Source organism: Mytilus trossulus, chromosome 8 (genome assembly GCF_036588685.1).
Source record: "Mytilus trossulus isolate FHL-02 chromosome 8, PNRI_Mtr1.1.1.hap1, whole genome shotgun sequence".
In the NCBI taxonomy this organism is placed as follows: Eukaryota; Metazoa; Mollusca; class Bivalvia; order Mytilida; family Mytilidae; genus Mytilus; species Mytilus trossulus.
Window position 1 is genome coordinate 47,255,625 of NC_086380.1, and position 13,925 is coordinate 47,269,549.

A 13,925-nucleotide genomic window follows, 5' to 3' on the forward strand; every position below is an offset into this window, starting at 1 on the left:
GTAAAACTTACTGCCCCTCTGCTACGGCGGGGTCATATAAATACGCTTACTTAATTTTCGGTGTCTATGCCTTAAGTATGGTATCACCAGCCCAGTAGTCAGCACTTCGGTGTTGACATGAATATCAATTATATGGTCATTTTTATAAATTTTCTGTTTCCAAAACTTTGAACTTTTCGAAAAACTAAGGATTTTCTTACCCCAGGAGTAGATTACCTTACCCGTATTTGGCACAACTTTTTGGAATTTTTGGTCCTCAATGCTCTTCAACTTTGTATATGTTTTGGCTTTTTCACTATTTTGATCTGAGCGTCACTGATGAGTCTTATGTAGACGAAACGCGCGTCTGGCGTATGAAATTATAATCCTGGTACTTTTGATAACTAATTAAGCATATGAAGCAACGGTTCATACCTCTACACAAAAAAACAACTAGATACAAACTAACTGTTAATTCACAACATTTAAACATTGTATCGGGGGCTCATAAAGGGTATATTCTATTTAATATATAGTAATATATAAAGTATTTTATAATAATTTTATGGCATTCTGAACTAGATATTATGAAGCGTAAATGTTCTTTTACATAGTCTAGAAGAGCTGGGGTATAAAATAGATATCCCATTCGGACTTGATGTGCTAGCGCAATATCAGCCACTGGCCTCCGTTCATCGGGAGTGATCCTACACTAACATACCGTGTCCACATGGGATAACAATAAATGACCATTATAACGATATTAGGTTCAGTTGCAGTTAGTTAACTTGTGGTCTAAACATTAGATCAACGAATGGAAAAACATAAGGACAAACATAAAGACGAACAAGGTTAATGCAAACTAGCTGCATTATAGACTTACAATTTTACGTAAGGATCTGAATACCCATTAGCATCACAAGCTGCTAGTCCCACACATCTAACAACATAAACATAGAGAGCATGTTTCCTAGAGTCATACTTTAATCCTAAAAGAATTCTACCTCTGTCGTTGGCTAAAAGATCATCGTCTTTTTCTGTCTGAAAATATTTTAAAAAAAGTTTAAAAAAATAATGTTGCGGTATGGGCTTTGCTCATTGTTGAGTACGGTGACCTATAATTGTTAATGTTTGTGTCATTTTGGTCTTTTGTGGATAGTTGTCTCATTGGCAATCATACCACATCTTCTTTTTTATAAGGCATACTCGTTAAATTAAAAACACGCTTATTGTGTTTTACCAAATGTGAATCATATAATTAAATATGAGAATTGTATTTCACCCCAAAAAAAATCAGAGACATAACAATCAAACTGGTTCACAAAGAGAACTAGTGGGAAGGCTGGTAATTGTCTTTTATAGATCCATTATAAAATTATTGTTAATGAACCACATCACTTGATGTTTTTTTTTTTTTTTATTCTTTATTTTTTTTAAATTCATTTTTAATTTATTTATGTCCATTTATTGTAAACCTTCATCTTTAGCTTTACTCCTTAATTTTCTGACCCAGGGTTTAGACTTGTAAAATGTATACTTTATTTATGTGACGTGTCTGCCAATGAGACAACTATTAATCGCGGTTCAAATGAAATGGAAGTAAGCAATTATAGGAACATAGGAACCATAGGCATTGTGAAACTCATATCGTATAACCAGCAATTTAAAAAACCGGACATACAAAAGTGTAACATAAATAAATACAACATTACTAATACCAGTACAACTAACTAACTAGAGCTGTCTGCACATCGAGCTTAATACCCCATGCACATGCACTATAGTTGATCCTCTTAAATTCAGTATGGTTGCATGGAGTTGCTTACATCCACTTCATTTGACAATTATACTACATCTCCTTATTTAAATATGACAGACAGACCATCAAAAACCACCATTTTCTACAATTGTAAATGCCTCTACCAAGTCAGGAATATGATAATTGTTGTCCATTCGTTTGTTGTGTTTTATCATTTGATTTTGCCATTTCATTAGGGACTTTCCGTTTTGAACTTTCCGCGGAGTTCAGTATTATTGTGTTCTATACATTATTCTCAGAAATGGTCCGGAATATGTTTAATTATGATTTGTTCCATGTTTGCATTGTGTTCTGATTCTTTGTAAATATTTGTTTAGGGTAAACTAATTTAAGTTGATGTGATGTTGTACTAATCTTATTTTAATTGTCGGTTGTTCATTCCGTCTCTTTTCTTTGGTAATCTGTTATGGAATAGGGAAATGTGTGCCTGAGTAAACCTGAGTAAACATCCAACCTGATACCTTCTTGCAAATTTCTTTGATCTGACAATTAAAACCATCTTGATGTAACTTTCTGCCCTAAATTTCAACTTTGCTAATGATGTGTCAGTGAACAAAATCCTCATAGTCACACATAATGAGTTCATAGTAGATAAAATAATAATAGTTTACCCCTGATTTCTTTCAGAACTCACCATTTGAACTCATGATATCTAAAATTAAGGATTTAGTGCTCACATCAACATTACTATTAACCTAATTTTTCCTATCATAATATTTCTTGTAAATAAACTCCTCGGAAATATTGTGTAGCAATGCCAGTGGTATTCATGTTTGAATTAAACCAAAATCATAATTGAATTAAAACTTTTATTTTATATATATGTTAGCGGCAATAAGTGAAATTCGGCATTAAGCTTAAATCCTATGCCTAGGCATTAACTTATTGCCTAAAATTTCTAGGCATTAAGCTTATTTCCTGAAATCTGATGATGATTATTCATCCTATTGTCGAACATAATTTTAGGCAATAAGAGATCTCTGGAATTTATGCATATTTGGTGATTTATTCTTGATATTTAGTCGTTTCTTCATCATATTTATAAATATACATTCATTTGAAAGATCTTCAAATTGAGTGAGTTTATCTAGTAATTTTAGCAGTTAAAAAACAGAATCAACTCATACTTTTTTCACATTTTTATGGTATTACAAAATATTAAAAAAGATTTAAACCAGATGCTCCGCAGGGCGCAGCTTATACGACCGCAGAGGTTGAACCCTGAACGGTTGGGGCAAGTATGGACACAACATTCAAGCTGGATTCAGCTCTAAATTTTGATTGTGATTAAATAGTTAAACTTAAAAATTTTGATTTGCCTTTGAGCAATTCACTATGCTGTTGAATATTAATCCTCTCAAAAAAATGTTTGAAGAAATTTTCTTTTTATTTATGAAAATTCAAATGAGAAAAATTGCCCCCCCCCCCTCCCCCAATTTTTTTTCACATCCCCCTTTCCTTTATTCCAAAACCGATCTCAATTCAAATTTCTAATGGAGTTTGCAACAATTATTACTCATTTAAATACATCATGAAATATTAAAATGTAAAAAAAGTGCTTGTTATCACTGAATGGTAAAGATTGTTTTAATTTATCAGTTTGTAATAAAAGTGTAGATACATTGTATATTGTATAAAACAATGATTTAAGTTTATTCAGCTACTATTCTGGACAAAGAAAGATAACTCCAATTGAAATTTCTTGCTATTGCACAATATTTTGCAAATAGATATTTCTTGCTATTGCGCAATACTGTGCAATTGAAAATACTTGCTATTGCACAATACTGTGCAATTGAAGATTTCTTGATATTGTGCAATACTGTGCAATGGAAAATTTCTTGCTACTGCACTATACTGTGCAATTGAAGATTTATTGTTATTGCTGAGTACTGTGCAATTGAAAATTTCTTGCTATTGCACAATACTTTAATTTATATAATAATTTTTGATCCTGATTTGGACCAATTTGAAAACTGGGCCCATAATCAAAAATCTAAGTACATGTTTGAATTCAGCATATCAAAGAACCCCAAGAATTCAATTTTTGTTAACTAATTTTGGACTCTTTGGACTTTAATGTAGACCAATTTGAAAACAGGACCAAAAATTAAGAATCTACATACACAGTTAGATTAGGCATATAAAAGAACTCTATTTATTCATTTTTGGAAGAAATCAAACAAAGTTTAATTTTGGACCCCGATTTGGACCAACTTGAAAACTCGGCAAATAATCAAAAATCTAAGTACATTTTTAGATTCAGCATATCAAAGAACCCCAAGGATTCAATTTTTGTCAAAATCAAACAAAGATTAATTTTGGACCCTTTGGACCGTAATGTAGACCAATTTGAAAACGGGACCAAAAATTAAGAATCTACATGCACAGTTGGATTCGGCATATCAAAGAACCACAATTATTCAATTTTTTATGAAATCAAACAAAAGTTAAATTTTGGACCTTATTCCTAAACTAAGACCAAAACTCCAAAAATCTATAACAACATTCCTTTCATGGTCATAAACCTTGTGTTTAAATTTCATAGATTTCTATTTACTTATACTACAGTTATGGTGCGAAAACCAAGAAAAATGCTTATTTGGGCCCCTTTTTGGCCCCTAATTCCGAAACTATTGGGACCTCAACTCCCCAAATCAATACCGACCTTCCTTTTGTGGTCATTAACCTTGTGTGTAAATTTCATTGATTTTTATTTACTTAAACTTAGGTTATTGTGCAAAAACCAAGAATAATGCTTATTTGGGCTCTATTTTGGCCCCTAATTCCTAAACTGTTGGAACCAAAACTCCCAAAATCAATTCCAACCTTTCTTTTGTGGTCATAAACCTTGTGTCAAAATGTCATAGATTTCTATTCAATTAAACTAAAGTAATTGTGCGAAAACCAAGTAAATGCTTATTTGGGCCCTTTTTGGCCCCTAATTCCTAAAATGTTGGGATGAAAACTCCCAAAATCAATCCCAACTTTCCTTTTGTGGTCATAAACCTTGTGTTAAAATTTCATAGATTTCTATCCACTTTTACTAAAGTTAAGAGTGCGAAAACTAAAAGTATTCGGACGACGACGACGACGACGCAGACGACGACGCCAACGTGATAGCAATATACGACATATTTTTTTTACTTTTTGCGGTCGTATAAAAAGTGATTGCATCCAAATAAAAAAGGGGGAAATTCTATAAAATAATTATAAAATTGAGTATGGAAATGGGGAATGTGTCATAGAGACAACAATCCGACCATAGAAAAAACAACAGCAGAAGGTCACCAACAATGTAGCGAGAAATTCCCGCACCCGAAGGCGTCCTTCAGCTGGCCCCTCAACAAATATAATTTTTATTTGACAATGTTTACACTTCACTAATCGAGCTCATACCATTTTCCAATTTTTTTTCCGACGTAGTCGTTATAGTTTCGGTTTTTGCCCTTTGAACTTAAGGACGCTTAACTATGCCAACAGAATACGCATGCTCGAAAATCCTTTCTGTGATTGGACAAAATGCTGTCATGGTGGGTGATTTGGTTGTGTTTAAAAAATGTGTAAGGGTTCCGCAGAACCCAGTGTCTCGCCTACTTTTGCTGTAACTCCCTGGCAGGCTCAACAAAAAAGAGGAAAACAATCAATAAAAATATTCCTCTTGATACTATCTTTTGATTGTAAGAAGCTTCTGTCCAAGTTTGGTAAAAATTTCAGAATAGTTTATAAATCGAATAAATGTTTTAAAAACTTTAGACTGTATGTAATGTTAACTGGAAGAGAAACCAAGTCCATTGATAAGTAAAATGCAGATACACAGGAACCAAATATTAACAAAAATTTCCTTTCTAGATACTAGCTTTTGATCATAAACAAGCTTCTGTCCAAGTTTGGTACAAATTTAAAATAGAATAAGAAAGTTGTTAAATGTTTTTAAAATTTAACCACCCACCATTGACCAGAGTGAATGTGTTGTTTCCTTGCGGAAAACCTAAGTCCATTTAAAGAATAACACGGAAAAAATGGATTTATATTTTTACAAAATTTACTTCTGGATATATCTTATGATCATAAACAAGCTTCTGTCCAAGTTTGGTACAAACCCAGGATAGTTAAAGAAAGTTATTAAAATTTTAAAAACTTTAACCACAGAGTGAATGTAATGTTTTCCCGCAGAAAAACTTAGTCCATTTATAAGTAAAAAACAGAAAAAATGGAATTTATTTTTGCAAACTTTACTTCTGGATACTATTTTATGATCATAAAAAAGCTTCTGTCCAAGTTTGGTACAAACCCAGGATAGTTAAAGAAAGTTATTAAAATTCAAAACACTTTAACCACAGAGTGAATATAATGTTTTCCCGCAGAAAAACTAAGTCCATTTATAAGTAAAAAACCGAAAAAAATAGAATTTTATTTTTGCAAACTTTAATTCTGGATACTATCTTATGATCATAAACAAGCTTCTGTCTAAGTTTCGTAGAAATCCAGTAGAGTTTAAGATAGTTATTAAATTTTCAAAAACTTTAACCACAGAGTGAATATTTGTGGACGCCGCCGCCGACGACGACGGAATGTAGGATCGTTTAGTCTCGCTTTTTCGACTAAAGTCGAAGGCTCGACAAAAACGTCTCGTTAATTATATCGTGATGGAAAGCAAGTGAAAAACTATAAATATTTGAACTAGATCTTACAAAGATTTATATTTTTATTAAAAATAGCTCTTTGCATCCATGACAGCTGTTTATTCGGGACAATTATATAATTTTTAATGTAAACTTTGTTGTACGAACGTACATGACTTTTAGAACGCACCTACGCATGTGAGATTTCCGTGGGGGTTTTTGGTGAATGTAAACAGAAAGATACGAGGACTGGGAATACTAAACACAAACAGTTACATTCAGATGGAGATTTAATTAAGGGCATACGATTAAGTTTTGATCCTGTATTTACAAGTTCGTGAAAATTTGCATATAGGCTATTTTTTACCTGATTTAATCAAAAATGTAATAAAAATATACCTTCATGTGCTACTTTTTGAGTAAAATGAGGTCGAAATTTTGTATATCTGCTCAAAACTCATATTTGTGGCCGTAATTTCTTTTTCGAAAGAAAGACATAACTTTTTTAAAAGGTAAACACAAATTGTTTTTGTTAAATAAACGGTAATTTCTGTATTTTATAAGAATCCTAAAAAATTAGAATTTTTTTATTCAGAAATAACTCATATTTATCAAATGTTCATGAATTGAGTAAAATACGTAATTTTTTGCTGCATGTTTATCAAAATAAAAAAAAATAATCTCTATTTACATTTTTTTTAAATTTGGGTCACATAATCTTCCTGCAAAAAGAAACAAATTGCTGGTTTGAAAAAGAGGGGTCCATGAACTCGTTTTCAAATTAAATCAGTTTAAATGCTAAAAATCAGCCGAAAAATGCATCTTTTCCCGATATGTCACAGTTTGACGTCGCGAAAATAACATTTATGTTAGCATCGTCATTACCTCCCCTGTAACTGTATCGTATGCCCTTAAAGAGGTCCTGCATCATTAAGTCATTGTGCTTCTGAAGGTTATTGAAATGATAGTTTTAAACATATAATCAAATTTAAATACGTCGGATATTTTTTTTAAAGATATTTCTTGTTATTGGATAAGTTCAGATAAGATAATGATTATTTTATTAAAGTGATTATTATATTGATTTCACACAAAATTATACAAGTTAAATAGTAAATTTTTGCCGTTTAATTCAGTACTATTCAAATAAAACAGTCTCGGGGAATTGCCAATTTAGCAGTGTGCGAAATTCAGCTATCATGAACTTTTTCCACAGCCACAATGAAAATCGAACTATAACAGTTGCCATAACCCTCAGAACACACCCAAAACCTCGTTTCACAATGGTCTCAGAATGGTCCTAACTTAGGATGGTTATTTTTATTTAAAAAAATATGGCCTGTATTTGTTGTATTTAATAAAGAGAGCTAAAATTTGATGTTTAGAAACAGATGGAAAAGGGGGTGGTCTAGGATGAAAAGCATTTTTTTTTAAATCTCGTGTCTTTCCTTTTTTTCACTCTATTCTTTCAATTGGTATTTTTTTACCAAAAAATCATCCTTCCTTTTTTTTTTTTTTTTTTTTTTTTTTTTATAAAGTTGCTCATCATCGCCTGCTCTTTTTTTTACTCCAAACTTCTGTCCTGCCTATTAAAATTTTATACGAACACCCCTCCTCCCCTTACAAAATTGAAATTGTAGCAGCTTATTGCATATTAAATCCCTATCCTTCATTTCAGCACCATTGGTTGCAATGTTTGACATTTTTTAAAGCAAATACAGATTTTATCGATTATTATATTTATTTTACCTATTTACAATTAGTTTGTTCAATTCTAATATAAAACGTAGGCATTAAATTTACAAAAATAATATCAAATTTATTTATGACCTTTAATTTAAAACTATTAATTATTTTCCAATAATCAATTGTTTTTTTTAAATTTAAGATATAATTTGATACCATTTTTTTTCATTTGATATTTCTTTTACGCCAATACTTCGCACAGCCGATAGGACATTCTAGCTAAGATAATCCTATAGTTGCTTCGATATGCATACTGAGACATTCGGTAAGTTGGACCAACCTTAATCATAAGTTCTGTCCTAAGAATTTCTTGTTAGACCAATCTTATGACAGTTTCGATAAACAGGCCATAGTTCTCATAATGTTATGATATAACAAATATATTTTTATTTAAATGAATAAAAGTCTTTTATTTACTCGCATTTATATTTTATGTATTAAGGAGGTTCGCGGTTATAAGATTTTCAGAAAAAAAAACACTTTTATTTAACATTACAAATTCTATTAATTACCTTCAGTAGTTTTTACTTTATCATATGGTATGAAAATTATTCCAAAAAAATCAATTCGTGTTAACCCCAGGTGACTTTTAATATGTCGATATCATTGAAAAAGCTCTAAATTATCTCCCTTTGGTTCAAAAATGCCATTTCTTGGCATTAAAATTGAAATATCTTTTTAAACTAATCGGTGACCTATCGTTTTTATTGTTGTATTCGAATAAGCTGTACATAAACTAAATAAATGTAAAATTTAATCGATTTCTGTAATTTAGTTCTTTTTTTAATTCGATATTACCGCTATTTCTTCTATTGGTTCAACAGAAAAAAAGGACATTAACAAAAATGTATGCTTCTTTCGACGGCAGATTGTGAGCGTAAATGAACGGTGACCCCATTTTTTTATTTCATTTTTCTATTAAAGATAAGACAAAGTTCATTTATAGAAATATATAGAGAAATCTTATATTAAATAAAAAAAATCATTTAGACCCGCGAGCCCCCTTAAGTTTAATGCCTGCACACATTTTTCAGGATTTAAAACTATTGCCTAACATCATTTAGGCAATAGACTTACTGCCTAGGCGTTAGCTATTGCCTAAGATTTAAGCTTAAATGCCTAATTTCACTTATTCACTGCTAACACATATACATCACTTATAATTTGGCCCTTGTGGAATATACTCAGCTAAACAAAACTTTTTTTGCTCCATGCCTAAACCAAAAGCCTAGCTATGTGCATACTGAAAAGTAGCAAATTATAAACCCCTTGCTTGACATCACACCAATCAATTTGGAACGATGGTTCAAAATAAATGCGTGAGGCTATCATGAAGCCTATGAGGCTATCATGCCTAGAGGCTATCATGTCTTTGAGGCTATGAGTAAGCCCAAAATGAGACAATGAAGAAGCATAAAAGGAGGCTATGAGGAAGCCTAGTAGTGTTGATGCTGAATTGGTGTTGGATTGAATTTGTGTGAAATTGGACAGTTTATCTTGGGCGTTGAGTGAAATTTGTGAAACAATCAGTGATAAAATTTCATAAATGAAATTTTAAAATCTGCTATAAACTGTGCTGAGATTGATTCCCCTATCATTGCAATATTGAAAGTGAAAGGAGGGGTCGGTGGGAAGCAAGTTTTAAGCGAAAACACTATAAGGGCCGATATAAGTGTTATAACTGCTTATTAGCTTAATCTGCATTGAAGTACATGGATACTTGGATACACTCTAAGGGCCAATATAAGTGTTATAACTGCTTATTTGCTTAATTTGCATTGAAGTACATAAATACTCAAGGCAGCATACACAGGTTTTAATACACAACATCTTAATGGGATACTCCTAAGTGGGTGGAGTTAAAACTGCACCCAGGTTAATGTATGAGGAAACAAAGGACAAAGGAAGCCAAATGCCACAAGTGGTCACTAATTAACAGGACAGGTATATTTGTATTGGAACTGATGTAGTTAAACCTCTTGCTAAGAACATGTGATAAACTTCACATGTAACTGATTGAGATATGATAATAAATCAACAGTACAGAAAACACACATCCTGGGAAAACTGTAAAATAATGACAACTGAGTGTAATGAAAATCAAAATATGTACAAACATATTTGTACCTATTTTACTTTTTACTGACTCCCGTTCGGTCAGGTACATACTGAATGTTTGCGATTGCTGAACATTCAAATAACCTAGGACAGTGGTGTAACAACACAAAACAATTTAAGTTCTTTTATTTTGCAATTTTGTGAATTTTTAAATGAAACACTGAATTGTAATTTGCAAGACAAGTTTAATATCTAAATTGGAATTATCTTCCTTTGTACTTGCTCGAACATTTTTATTGGATTTTTTCATACACCATGCATTACTTTTAATAAAATGTTGTCTTTGCAAGTATGGTACTACAAATACACATCATATTGTGACTTAAATATCAAAGTATAAAATTTCATCAAAAACATTAATGCATGAGATTGACTGGAAAAATGTAAATAATGATCACTTCACTGCACTATTTTGTTTGAACTATCAAAGATAGTAATCAACCTTGGAAGATAAAGTTATCAAGTCAGTACCATTGGCTTTTGATGACTTTTTATGCAATATTTACCCCCAAAAAATCTGAAAATAATCAGTTGCCTATGGATGAACAAAACAGATCGTGACAAAGCACTTAAAAACAGTTACATTTAAGCCCTTTTTGTAATTCATTTCTATTCAAAATACAACAGCTATGATTGTAAGTTCTATTCTTAATAATGTCAAAACAATGCATAGCAAAAACTTTATATAACTTTGAATTCATGGTTGTAGCATAAACATGAAATAATAAGATTTAAATGATATTTTCTCTCTCACAACTGTATAGGATTGTAAAAGCGTTTATCGTGCTCACATGTCCCCGCTTCAAACAAAATTTGCTTTGTTTAACGCTTTTACACCTTAATAAAAATTATAATAAAGATCTGCACTATGCGCGCATGATTAGATAGTCATCAATTAATTGTAATTTATTGATTGATTAGTGTTTAATGCCACTTTCAGGATTAATGTGCTATTTTGTGGCAGTCAGCTGCACAGATGGAAGAAACCAGAGTGTCTGGAGAGAATCCCATACCTGCCATAGGAAAATTAACAATCCTAGTCAGTTAACATTTGAGTGGAACGCACCTACAACGTGCGATATTTAAACACACAACCTCAGTGTTGATACGCTAGTAATTCAGTTGTTCGACTACTTAGACAACTCGGCCACTGAAGCCCCTACCATCCCTATAAGCTAGTCTTTATGCTAAAAATTATTCATATGTTAAAAAAAATACTGTTACTCAAATAGACCCCTGCCCCCTTCCTTTAAAATTTTCGAAAATTTGGCAACGAATAAAGTTCAGGATATGGTATACAAATATTTGACACTCATGTTTGCGGTAAACCATCTTTATTGCTTTCTGTTTAATATCAAATTTACAATAAATATCCATTTGTTACATCTGGTGATCCGTTAATTTGACGATCGCCATTGGCAGTCAGCAAGGTAAAGAACATCCGCTGTTCGACATGTTAGTTAAATGCGTTTTGTTAAAATATACTTTTTTCATTTTTTTTGGTCTTTTGGGAAATGTTTGTTTGTGCTGTATTTCGACCCCTCTTCCAAGAGATTTGTTTTGAATGCACACGACAGATTCATCGGATCACCAGTAATGGTGATACAAGGCTGCAAAAATTTTCTTAACAAATAATTCGTCTAACTATCAACCAATAATGTGTAAATTTTCGGAAGCAATTTTTTTGTTCTTTCCTGACCGAATTTAGAACTCATGTTACTGAGATATCGTGGCACCGAATTGTCTTGCACTGTTGCCCTACGCGCTAGACTTTATACACAAACCTTAAATTATATCCAACAATGTAAGAAATATATTTTCTATGCTGAAATTGCATTGTTTGTCCCTAAACGGGATTTGAATTCACACCTTTTATTCACAACAACCCCAATAGGTCCGCCTTATTTTTGGCATTTTAGACGACTCAACCATATCCGCTATATTTAAACATAACTTCAATAGTCGTAGCGTTACTTTGTCACCTAAGGCCAATCTAAAGATAGCCATAAGACATGTGTTTTAAGCGTGTGTAGATTCATATCCTTTTTCAACACAGCAATCTAACTCAACATTTTTTTTTATAAACTGTATGGGATAATGATTCAAATCATTATAGGGTGACTATGAATAAGTATAATATACATGAAGAATATCTGTCATATCTTTAGACATCATTTTGAAATTGATAATTTGAGATGGTGACATGGTGATTACCGTTATCAACCTTCTTTACATGTCTTAGTCACAAGATACTTTTGAAAACCAAGACCTGTGTTTCTCTCGTAAGATCAATTGAGTTCATTTTTTTTTTGGCAATTCAATTGCAGAAGAAAATATTCAAACTGGGTGTCAAGACAGCTGTTCATAATTTTAGGACATTAATACATACTGGAAGTTGCTTTTCTAGATAGACATTAAAATGCTTAGTTTGTAAAGCCTTCAATCTCTTTAGTGGTATCCTGGTCTCTCCAATGAAGTCGTAACCAAATGCGTCTTCATCTAAAACTGCTAACCTTAAATGACAAGATATACAAGTTAATACCAACAATGACAATAAATCTAAAACACGCTGAAATGTCTCGTCTTCTTTATATACCATAAGTATTATGTTGATAGTCGTAAATATAAAACTTTACTACAACTATCACATTAACTTAACATGATCAAAGAAAATGACGTCAATGTCAGATACACCAAACAGTAAATACAGGTTCAACTTACAATCAGTCAATACAGGTTCAACTTACAATCAGTCAATACAATTAATATAGTGACTCAATGTCAGATACTCCAAACAGTAAATACAGGTTCAACTTACAATCAGTCAATACAGGTTCAACTTACAATCAGTCAATACAATTAATATAGTGACTCAATGTCAGATACACCAAACAGTAAATACAGGTTCAACTTACAATCAGTCAATACAATTAATATAGTGACTCAATGTCAGATACACCAAACAGTAAATACAGGTTCAACTTACAATCAGTCAATACAATTAATATAGTGACTCAATGTCAGATACACCAAACAGTAAATACAGGTTCAACTTACAATCAGTCAATACAATTAATATAGTGACTCAATGTCAGATACACCAAACAGTAAATACAGGTTCAACTTACAATCAGTCAATACAATTAATATAGTGACTCAATGTCAGATACACCAAACAGTAAATACAGGTTCAACTTACAATCAGTCAATACAATTAATATAGTCACCTAGTGCTTATCGTTTCTAATGGAAAAGTAAAATTACAAAAAATAATGAACTCCCGAGGAAAATTCAATCGGAAAGTCCATAATCACATGACAAAATATGGATAACAACTGTCATATTCCGGACTTGATATAGGCATTTTCAAATGTAAAAAATGGTGGATTGAACCTGGTTTTATAGTGTTGAACCTGTTGTTATAGTGCTAAACGTCTCATTTGTACGACAGTCGCATCAAAATTGATAAAGATGCGTGAACAAAACAAACAGTAGACACGATAGGTAAAAATGGCACACATAAAGGTAAAAAGTCTCATTCGGTAGGTCATATTCGTGAAAAGGGAACGGGATTGTAGTAACGACTTAAGGAATATATCCCATCCGATACCATCTATATAACAGATATTTCATAACGG

At 31.9% G+C, this 13,925-nt stretch overlaps 1 protein-coding gene across 7 annotated transcripts in view; it reads right to left on the reverse strand.

The window, feature by feature from the left end:
* The window catches only part of LOC134681048 (double C2-like domain-containing protein beta), a 143,881-nt gene that overhangs the window by 27,075 nt on the left and 102,881 nt on the right, over positions 1 to 13,925 (reverse strand). For all 7 annotated transcript variants that reach the window (XM_063540443.1, XM_063540445.1, XM_063540438.1 and 4 more), the window contains 2 exons: positions 12,677 to 12,800; positions 863 to 1,020 (listed from right to left, as the gene is read on the reverse strand). In XM_063540443.1, the coding sequence (XP_063396513.1) occupies positions 863 to 1,020; positions 12,677 to 12,800 (282 nt within the window). The remainder of the gene's footprint in view (positions 1 to 862; positions 1,021 to 12,676; positions 12,801 to 13,925) is intronic.